The sequence below is a fragment of the Phlebotomus papatasi genome, chromosome 1 (genome assembly GCF_024763615.1).
Source record: "Phlebotomus papatasi isolate M1 chromosome 1, Ppap_2.1, whole genome shotgun sequence".
Lineage (NCBI taxonomy): Eukaryota > Metazoa > Arthropoda > Insecta > Diptera > Psychodidae > Phlebotomus > Phlebotomus papatasi.
In genome coordinates, this window is record NC_077222.1 from 45,909,246 (window position 1) to 45,921,128 (window position 11,883).

Genomic DNA, 11,883 nt, shown 5'->3' on the forward strand with positions numbered 1-11,883 from the left:
GTCCCAAGACTTAAAGCTCTGTTGGCATCCACACCGATAATACTGAAGTTATTTTTTTCGCAAAACTTTGAGCAAATAACTCAATTTTCTCTATCAGTATCAGTTGGTAAATGCTGTTATCACGCCTAGAACCGAAACGGTGACACTTGGAACCTTTTAGGGACCCCCAATAAGTCGTGCCTGGGTCTACTAACCTACCCCTCTAAAACCCTCTAAAATCATATTTTCCGGGAGTACTCGGAAACGCGTCGTGCGATTTTTTTCATTTTCGAATATGTTTTAGAGATTACCGAGGCAGTCATTTCGTCCTTATACAAAAATACCATTGAATTATTCATAACAGTTTTTCAAGATCAAATGTTAAAAACGGTCTAGAAAACGCATTTTATCAAACGATGACCCCTTTCGTTTGGGCTCGTTGGAAAGGTGTTGGAATTTCCGATAAACCGAAGCGGTTCTATTCGGTTATCAACCGCTAATGAACTGGTCCATGTTCATAACCGATAACAAATTTTCATCAGAAATTTAATTATATTACTCTTATTGATTGTGAACCGGTTATGAACCAAAAAGTAATTAAAGTCCAAAAATCAATTCTATTATTCGTAAAATTATTTTTGGGGGATCTTTTGAGTGATTTATGATTCGGTAATCAGTAAATGATGCGATACAAGTTTTGAGGTTCAGCATTTAAGTCACGAGTTCGAGCACTTCGAAAAACTTGGGACACTTTGCCACCCCTTTTATTACAAATTATTTAAAATCTTGTTTTAATATTCGCAAATTTCAATCAGTGTTCGGCAGATTTTTATAGCGCTGAAAAACAATTTATAGGCAAAATGTCCAGTGTCGCTTAAATGACTCAATTTCGGTGTCTCTGTGAAATTCTAACGACCTATCCACATGTGTAGTATTTGACCATTAAAATCTGGGTGGCAATTTTTATTGCGCCTTGCGGGTGTCCTCGTATCATTGATGTGTTGTCGATTAATTAATTTAATAAATTACACTAAACATTTTCTGATTAAAATTGATCCAGTTTTCGATTTATTCTTTCTTCAATCTCATTTTGCCTCAAACATGCTATGATACTTGAAGACTTTAATAACACTTGTATGCAAATAATTTCGTAATTTTCGAGAGTTGGGCAAGTGCTATATCGGGGAAAATTTATGCAGATAAAGATTGAATTTTCAGAATCGGCCTTTTCAATCGCATACTCTCACTTGTATGCACTTGGCATCGGAATTTATTTTCCATCAATTTTGTGGAATATTTTGCATAAAAAGTTATTTATCAATAAAATGCATGTGACGCCCTGATAAATAAATCAGTGAACATTGGGCTTTTGAAACAAGTTAGTAAATGGTAGGTTTCGCCGCAGGAGAACCTGGCATTTTTTTCACACAACATTCGTTGCTGAAAATCTTTAAAACATGTGTCATTCACAATCTTCAAATTTAATTATATTTTTATTGTTTTTCAAACACGTACTTATTTCGCATTTTTGTGAGTGTCGCAAAAATGTTCCAATTTGGTGTTATTCAACAGACTTCAGGCTTAAGTAATCAACTGCACGCATGCTCGCTATCCTAGAAATTATGTGGGAGTTCTTAATTGTTCTCTAAAAGAGTTGGCACTTTTTCTTAAAATGCTTTACAGTCTTAAATCTGGAGGAAATTCCCACTCGTGCAATTTTGTATGGAACGACTTTAAAGCTCTATTTTTTTGCCTTTTCGCCGGCACTATCACTCTTCACTGAAGCAATTGAATGGGACTTTCAAAAAGGCGGACATGCATAGGAAAAATTTACATATTTTGCAAATAAAATACCACATAAATGTGTGAATGAGATATAAATGTGACTCTCGAGTCTACTTTGTAAGATGGTTATCTATAAAATTGAACATAATCACAGAAATAAGTTCTTGAGCACTTTTTTGCACACCATTCAATTTAGTGCTCTTTGGGATACAATATTCAAATATTGACTCTTAATTTGCGTCGAGAATATAATATGCGCGTGCAACTTGGTTAAATTCAGTACGTTAATTCATTATTTTACAATAAATTGAAGTGCTTACCTTGGGGATAGTGGGAATTTTCATAGATTTTACTGTTAAAGACATGTGAATTTTACAAGATTTAAAGATGTGATTGCTCTTGGTGGATTTAAATTTGTCTATGGAATTGTTAAACACGAGACTGGTGACCAATTGAGTTATTTCTGTATGCAATACTGAGCCAACAAGAAGGTGTGAATGTACATGGTGAAGTGAGACCTCAAGTACTAAATTGTTACACTATAAACAGCACACGATCTGCATTAGAAAACAATCGAGACACTCTGAATTAATATCCATAGAATGATACTAGTAGGAGGTTAATTTACCCAATTGACAGATTGAAAATTGATTTTTTATGAAGTTGCATTGGGGCACAATTTTCTAACTTGATCAATTTGCACAAAAATTTAATTAAAATTTGCTCCAAACTACCACACATCATTTTTGTACTACGTTTATTTTACGAGGCAAAATTACTGTAATTATCTCGCGCTTGAATATTGTGTCAATTTGACGAGATGTCGAAGAGATTTATGGAATTTAGATGGTGGAAGTTAATGTCCACATTCAAAATAAAAATGAATAAATAAAGTAATTTTATTAAAACCGACTTTTAAGAAACAAACAAATTAATTTAGTGCAAATGATGCGATTAGTTCTGAATCAGCGGTGCTGAAAACTGAAAATTTTAAGCGCTGACAAATTCATGACTAGGTGAGAGTAGAGTGTTTAAGTGCACAATTTTAATTTTCATTTATTGCGAAATTATTAATCTATTTTATTTATATTTGATCTTTAATTTTGTATTATTTTGACTGGAAGTCTCTGTATCACTCTCTTTTATCCCCTACGGAGAGATGAAATTTCATATCACTTTCCCAAACTTAATACATAATTTTTTATACCTTGCTTATATGACATATCTATAATGAGATTGATTATAATTTGATAATCTTTAGTGCAAATGAAATGTCTCCTACTAAAACTTCATAAAAGTGAAACTTAATAACAATTGTTAGACGCGCTAAGATCGAAATTATCAGTTTTTTTTCCAATTTGCAGTATATTTGCATTCTAGTTGAGAACAAGGTATTCCAAACAAGAAGTTCCACTCTCAGATTTTTGGCAAGAAGTTTCCTTCAATATTGGAAATATTGAAAGTTTGGAGTGGTATATCTCAGCTCCTGATGAACATATTTGGATGAGTGAACTATTGTTGGAAAGCTTGGTGCATTATGGCCTCTACACACTAGAGAAAATTATGTCCATATTGAAGAGTTTTTCCTACACAAGCGTAGGGAATTTGCTTCAATATGGACATAAATTCCTCTAGTGTGTAGAGGCCATTAGCTTTAAGAATCTGATATACTTAATCTGCTATGGATAAACCATGGTCATCCAGAACCATTTATGTCGAAGAAGACACTTTTTGCAACGTCTTTTTTGGCCATCTACTGCTGGGGCCAGGAGTAACCCAAAATTCTCGCACAAGGACTATTTGTTAGAGGAACTCAAAAGGTATAATTTGTGGAAGAAACTTTTTTCTTGGACATCTTACTTTTTTTATTCATCGACTTTTTCAAGAATTTTGAATTGTTAAACGCAAGAAAAAAATTACTGAAATCCTAAAAGAGTGGTTTCTGGAGGGGAAGGATAGACGTCGGGATGAAATTGATGTGATATTTGGATTCCTTGGATCAACTTATGGGGGAGTACTTAGAACATTCCAAGTCGATATCTTCATTAGTTTGTCCAGAAAATGAGATAGAAGGATTTCTGTCATTTTTTTCTATGCGTGTAAAATGTTAAAATTCTTGCAAAAGTCGATGAATAAAAAAAGTAAGATGTCCAAAAAAAAAGTTTCTTCCACAAATTATACCTTTTGAGTTCCTCTAACAAATAGTCCTTGTGCGAGAATTGTGGGTTACTCCTGGTCCCAGCAGTAGATGGCCAAAAAAGACGTTGCAAAAAGTGTCTTCTTCGATATAAATGATTCTGGATGACCATGGTTTATCCATAGCAGATTAAGTATACCAGATTCTAAAAGCTAATGAACCAAGCTTTCCAACAATAGTTCACTCATCCAATTATATTCATCAGGAGTTGAGATATACCACTCCAAACTTTCAACCTCTTCTACTGACAGAATATATGTGCTCATCTAATATATTGAAACATTACGCATATGTTAGAAAATTGTAAAAATTTATGTAAAAAATGTCATAATATATGAGCATAAAAATCACAATGAATTAAATTAAATTAAGAGTCCTACCGTCATTGCGGGTGACTTTGCACTCTGCTGTTCGTGAGACTTTCATTAATTCTAGCACTAATTGATAATCTTCGCTGATCTGGTCTACCATGTCAAAGTACATAGTGATATGTTATGAACCAAGTAAGGTATAATGATCCTCAAAAGGATTCTTGTAGTTTCAGTAATATTCAATGAAATGCTAGTATAGGTATTTTGTCAAAAAACCGCTCCGTGAAAAAGTTATCTCAAGGTAGAATTCCAAAATCGATTTCAGAGTAGTAAATTGCCCAAATCTATTCTAAATTTATCTCGCTAGAATAATCCACTTCGATTTTGTTGATTATTTTTATTAAAATACTTTTCTTCACTATTATTTTTCTAATAATGCAAGATTTATGTTATAAAATTGCATATAATGGTCTTTCTAAAGCTTTATATAAGTATTTGGCTAAAAATTATCCAATTTCTTGGGAACCTAAGATAAAGTTACCGAGATCTACAAGATGGTATAGTCGCCATCTTGATTTGACGTTTCTGTCCGCCATTTTGAATAACTGTCGAAACAAAAATCTCATCCGATTGAGCTGAATTTTAGTATGTTCTAGATGATGTTAAGGCCTCTTCAGAACATATATAAAATACGACATAGGTCAAGCGATTCTCTGGATACTGGGGCTCCAAGTTCAAAATTTTGACATTTTCATGAATACTGAACAGCGAGGCGAGTTTTTTATCGAAACCATCAGAAAATAGACAGCGCTAACGTTAGGCGATGAGATCTAACAAACAAACAAAAACAAAAGTATTTTTTTGTTTATAACAGCATATTCTTTGAGGATCTGAAAAACTGTTTTTGGAAATAATAAAAAAATAAAAAAAATAAATAAATGCACATTTCGTTTATTTATTTTTAATTATGTAAGAGTAAATAAATATATAAAATAAAAGTCTCAACCATATTTAATGGTTACTTAGACATTTCGTTTAGGGTTCAAAATTCAGGATTAGAAAATAAAGATCGCCAAAATATGAATATTTCAGAATTTTAAACTTTGAGCATTTGTATTTAGGTAATTGCTTGATCTAAGTAGGAACAAAGATGCATTTTGAAAAGGTATTTATATGAGCTATAACATACTAAAATTTCAGCCTAATAGGATAAGTTATAAGTTTTTATAGTTATTCAAAATGGCGGAAAGAAACGTCAAATCAAGATGGCGACCACGTCATCTTGTAGATCTCGTGCATCTTACCCTTAGGCCCTTGACACACTTAGGACTTAAGCCGAGAAACGTCTTAGTAGAAAATGATAGTAATGTGGTTTCACCATTATTTCGAATATAATTACGCTAAGCCGTCTCTCGGCTAACCCTCAAGTCTGTCAAGGCCCTTAGATATGAAGATCTTCATTGTCGTTTATTATCACTAATTGTTGATTTTTTAATATTTATTAAAAATTGCAAAGTCACCCGCATCTTATCCCAAGTGCAAGCCTTTTCTCTTGATTTTTTTTAACATAGTAAAATTTTATAAAATTAATGCTAGTGGCACAAAATCCATTTATTAGCAACTGAATACAAATAATTTTAACCATTAACCCTCTCCCTTCACTTTAACTATCCACTTTTAGAGGGTAAAGCTGAAAAGCAGCGAAAAAACGTACAGTCACCCGCAACGACGGTACGTTTAGGAAAGGTATACAATACATAATACTTTTGAGAAAAAGGAACGAAAATTTTGATTTCATGATTGTTTTTTTGTTCTAAGAAATGTTCTGTTTGCGATATGTAATATATGCTGTATATATGGACCTGGTCAAAATCCTGAAAGCCAAAATCTCGAAAGCCAAAATCCCAAATTTTTAAAAGTGTCACTTACTCCCACGATTGCACCCGCGCCTTCTAGAGGCAAAGGGAGATCTTCTGTGTCTTGAAAAATTACCCTAAACATTTTCCCCCATATAATTTCATCCCTTTCAGGATTTTGAACATTCGGGATTTTGGCTTTCAGGATCTTGGCTGCCTCCGATGCTGCCCAGTTTGATACTGTTAATATGCGATCATCTCGTCAAAATTAATGTTCTTTTTTGGACTCAGGATTTAGTTTCCTCATTTTTTGAATGTTCTTTTACTATTCTTGCCTATACTAGGAATTTTCACGTATAATTATGATGTGCCTTAATCCACGCGTACTTAAAATTTTAATTTCAGTTTATCTTTTGAAAACCTATCTAGACTCGAAAGATATCATTAAGCTCATAGCATTTTGACGATATCCACAAATGTTAGTTCAAAATATTTTCAAAAGTCGTTTCCGCCAAAAAAATAATTCACTAATAGAGCTGGAGTAGGACGTAGTAAATTGGGTTTTTGGAAATGCTTAAAATGGGCGTCCAATTACGAAGATCAGATACCAAGTCAGCTATTCAAAATTACAACATTGTCTTTGGATCCAAAGACAATGATTACAAGTAAAATTTTCTGATAATGAACAAAAAAACTCTCCCGTTCATCCAATCGTCCATCCGTCCGGCCGCTGTTTGAAGTTTAATAACTTCCAAATTAACCCTTTAGGGACGAGACACTTTTTACGGATCGAAAATCAACAATAAAAATGAAACCCATAAAGAAAACTTGTGAAACGTCTTACATCTAACCTTAGAAAGTCCAACAGAGTCTTATTCGGTGTGTTTTTTGCCTCTATGAACAATAGGGGAAAAAATAGCCCAAATATTTAAATCATTTTTCTGACAATACCAATGAATGTTAATTTTCATTCTAATGATAAATATTATGTGTAGTTATTGTAGTTTCAAGTGCCAAGGGGTTTTTTCTTAATAAAAAATTGTAAATAAAAAAAATTATAATAAAAATAGATTATCAATGCGGTAAGTTTGAAAATTCGTCACTTGTGAGCTTAAATATTTACCACATAGCAAATGGCTGAAAATGCACAAAAATATCCTTGATTTCTTACGATTACGTACAAACATTATAGAGAAATAACTTTAGCTAGCCAGGAAAAATTATTTTCTCTATGGGTCACGGGTGACCCAATCGTCCTTAAAGGGTTAAAAAAGTAAATGACTTATTATTAAGTCATTTACTTTTTAACCGTTAACCGGTTAACGAATTATATGGAAATTTTCTAGTCTCCTCGAGATACCCTACGGTTCCTTCTCATAAACAGGAACAGGACTTGGTATTGTTTTTGAAATGGATAACTACGGACATCTTATCAAAATGCATTATTTGTCCAAAATTACAAAGTGTCCTAAATTACAAACAAGACGTCCAAGTAAGATATAATGCGATTTAATAACCCATCAACATCTTTTGGACCTGAAAATTCAATTTTCAATTTTTTTTTTATTAATCTACTCCCAGACATTAAAGAGATCTATCATAATTGACTTTCCCAACTGATGAATTCTGCAAATGCACTCAGAGTGGAAAGGAAAATCAATTAACAACGAAATAAATTGATTTCTTCGGAAGATTTCTTTCAGTCTAGTCGAAATGGCATATCCCGTCTGGGAGTTTTAATTGAAAAAGAGGTAAACTGTGGAAAGTGAAATTTACATTTTGCGGAAAGTGTGATAAATTCTTGGTTGATTCTTGAGCAATAAATCAAATGACGAGGCAAAATTTTGCTGTGAACTTGAGAACGCCCAACAGAAAATGAAATCTCATTCAACAAATCAAAAATCTGAACACTTATACTATCGAATTGAGATTTCTAATGTGTAAATCGAGTAATTTTTTTCAATTGATGTAGTTATAGTTTTTTTTTGTGTGCAGATATTTGATTATCTCTGATGGCAATTTCACTTGATTGTCTCAAGAGAGGTGTAAGATTGACTTGAGATAAAATTTTAACGTGTGTTTCTATAGTTGTTTGAGTGTTGATTTGTGCACAGAAAATAATTCAGTTCGGACTTTTTATGGTGGCCAGATTGAGTTCATACTTAATTGATCAATTTAGAGAAACATTTGTGGGTCTTTTGCACAAACTTTGTATTCAAATTGTGTTTTTAATGTTAATAAAAATTCCCAAAATAGCCAAGTGTTTCAACTGTACTATCACTTTTGGATCATGCAGGAAAATCACGTGAATTGAGACACACACAATTAATATTGTCATAGAATTTTATGATATAAATAAATTAGGTATTTGAAAAATATTGAAGACATGGCTAATTCGCAGTGTGCTCGTAATATTAAAATTAAATTGCATCTTTTCTTTAAATTTGTAAGGGGAACATCGTGTGACATCCCCACAGTCTCTAAATAACATGAATAATATAAACTGAAATTAAAGAACACTATATTTTGACATAACCGATTAAGTGTCAAATATTGAAATTCAATATATCACTGTGTGATTAGTCAACTAAATATGGATATAGGTACTCAATTGATTGTAGTCTTTTTGCCCATAGTTTACATGTCTTTGCGAGTTTGAGAAGTATAACCACACCTCGTAAAAAAGACAAACATAAAATTGTGCGACAGTCAAGAATGAAAATTCTACATGTCATAATGCGTGTCCCGTGAATAATTCAACTGATTTATTGTATAGCAAACGAAAAAAGAGTGGTCAATTGAAGGTGTAGAGACACTGGCATAAAAATAATTAAGTGACTCAATTCGTGACAAGAGCAAGGAGTTTTGCAGAGAGGGACAGGCTTCACTAAAAAAAAAACAACAACGATTTAAAAAAGCGTCACAAGAATATGAGTGCACCATAAGAAAGGCTCTTTGCGCAATTTTGATCCGCAACATAAGGCGTGTGTGCCTTCACTTTGGCCAATGCAATTTCATATATATATTTGTACAATTGGTACGCCACTTGGGGAGCACTTGCTTTTGTGGAGTATTTTCTTCAACCCACCAATGTAATTAATGATATACTCACGATGGAAATTCCTCAATGTTTTTAATTTAAAAATTGCAAACACTTTGATTGATTGAATTTGATCTTACGCGACATGAGCAATCACAATTGTGGATAACAAGAACTAGCTAGAGTCAAAACATCATTTACGTGTGTAATTCTGGGTGACATACTACCACCCCAGAGTTATATTATTACACATTATTATACAAAGTTATATGAATAAAATGTATTAAATTACAACAAAAAAGTAGCTTTTTCTCAAGTAAAATAATTCATTTTTATTTCCCAAGCTTTCGACCCTTTATACGGTTTTTTCTCATGCTTAATTTTTATTAAGAATTTTCCTTTACCATTCTTCTTATTTTTCGAATTAAGATTAAGATTATATAATTACGGGACTTTGATACCTAAGCTTTAATAGCCCTCTGTATCTCCCGCGCTCCTTCTTTGATCAAAACCACTCAGATTGCTGAATGTATTTTAAAATCTTTCCTGGCATGCAATCTTGCTCCTCAACAGACACAGCCACCTCCTCTCTACATGTATCCAGGGTAGGGCACTCCCACAGAAAGTGCTCAACAGTTTCTAGGGCCACCCCACAGCCCCTGCAGGATGCTGCCGTTACCAGCCCCATTCTAAACAAATGATAGTTCAGAAAATGGCCAGTGAAGACACCCACCACAGCTCTCAAATTCGTTCTGCTTAGATTAAGCAGAAAGTTACTCCACATCAGTGAAGGTCTGCTAATTAAAGCCTTTGCTTGTCTGCAGCCCTGGCAGTTCGACCAAAAGGTTTTTTGTTCTTCACCCAGTCGTTTAACAGTCTCTTCTTTGAGAGTCTCCAGTGAGATGCCCAAAACGGGCAGCGGACCCACAAACTCTTTCATGGCTGCATCCTTTGCCAAAATATCAGCCCTTGAATTACCCTGGACATCCGCATGTGCGGGACACCATATTAAAGTTATGTTGTTCTTCATACCTACTTCCTGCAATTTATCCCAGCACTCTCTTGACAGTTTAGTGCGAAACACCTCACCTTTAAGCATATGTAGAACGAACTTACTGTCCGATACGACCGCAATGCTCTGATTCTCGAAACCTCGCATTCTGATCACATTCATAGCCATCACTAGCGCATAGGTCTCGGCCTGCATCACTGTTGTGTGGTTACCCAAAGATTGCGAAAACTCCAAGTTCAGCTGCGGAATGACACAACTAGCACCCGCCCTTCCGCTCCGTCTCGAACCATCCGTGAATATGACCAATCCACAGTGTTCCAACACAGGATGCCTCCCGTGTCTCCAAGATACCTCTGGCGGCGTTAATACCCGGAAACACCTTGCGGTCTCGGCAGTCCTCTTAATCATCACATCATTCGGCATCCCAAACAACGGATTCTCCAGAGTCGCCACTGTCACGATCCTCGAATGCCCAACATTGTCCTCCCTGACCCTGAGCAATCCCTGAGTTTTGAGTCTCAATGCCGTTCCAAGAGCAATGTGTTCAACATAGATGTGCAATGGCGCGAGATTCAAGAGAGTCTCCAATGCTGCTGTTGGCGTACTCCTAAGAGCGCCAGTTACAGTGAGGCATATAACCCTCTGAAACTTTGCCAAACTCGTAATCGCAGTTTTCAGCTTAACCCTCGGCCACCAAACGAGCGCAGCGAACGTCAGGATTGGCCTGATTGCCATGGTATATATAAACATGACAATTCTGGGTTTGAGTCCCCATGTTTTTCCGATCGCTCTGCGACACAGCCAGAAAGCGCGGCTTGTCTTAATCAGCTTGCTCTCTAGGTGTGGCCTCCAGCTCAATTCCCTGTCCAACACCACACCCAAGTATCGCACCTCTTTCACCATTGGTATTTCACCGCCAAAGATACGTAGTGTTTTCCCGGGAACAAATCTGCGGTTTTTCGTGAAAACTATCGCATTTGACTTGGTTGGGTTCACCCTCAAACCGTTTCCAGTGCACCACGCCTCCACCAGAGAAAGAGCAGCTCGCGTCACATCCATCAACGTTCCAAAATCCCTACCTCTTACGAGAATGCAAAGATCATCTGCGTAACCTACAATAAAAAATCCTCGCCGACTCAGCTCAGTTAAGAGACCGTCTATAGCAAGATTCCACAGCAGAGGCGACAACACTCCTCCTTGCGGGCAGCCCTTTATTTTTCGAATAAAAAAGAACAAATTTTCTCCGGAGTTTTCAACCCTTGGTATAGATTTTATTTATTGGGTTGGATCGGAAGTTACGGAGATAATTTGAATTCTTTTATTTATGTTACCTTTCCAGTTTAGTTTCAAAGAGGAATGTAGACATGATTCGTACGCAAGGAATCTTCGAACGATCCGAATTTTCTCTTTGTATGCAAAGGACTGGTTTACGATTTCTCATATCGTCTCATGAGATTAATAAAATTAAATATCTTATGGCTAAGAAATGACGAACTACCTTCTTGTAACCAAAGAGTAAATCGGATTTGGAATCGGAAACGGAATCGAATAGACATTGCAAGGAGCTCTATAAGATTTTTGGTAATTGATATGAATCGGATTTTCGATTGATTCTTCCGAATTTATTACGTAACAAAATTTAAAATGGTCATACACTGAGAGAAATCCGAAAAAGTTAAAATAACATTCTGGAAATGTTTATT

General features: G+C 35.0%; 1 protein-coding gene across 1 annotated transcript; it reads right to left on the reverse strand.

The window, feature by feature from the left end:
- Positions 1–9,673: 9,673 nt before the first annotated feature.
- On the reverse strand, positions 9,674–11,239 carry LOC129799243 (uncharacterized). The gene has a single exon (XM_055843003.1). It carries the CDS (start codon positions 11,237–11,239, stop codon positions 9,674–9,676), a length of 1,566 nt encoding a protein of 521 aa, XP_055698978.1.
- Positions 11,240–11,883: the final 644 nt, after the last annotated feature.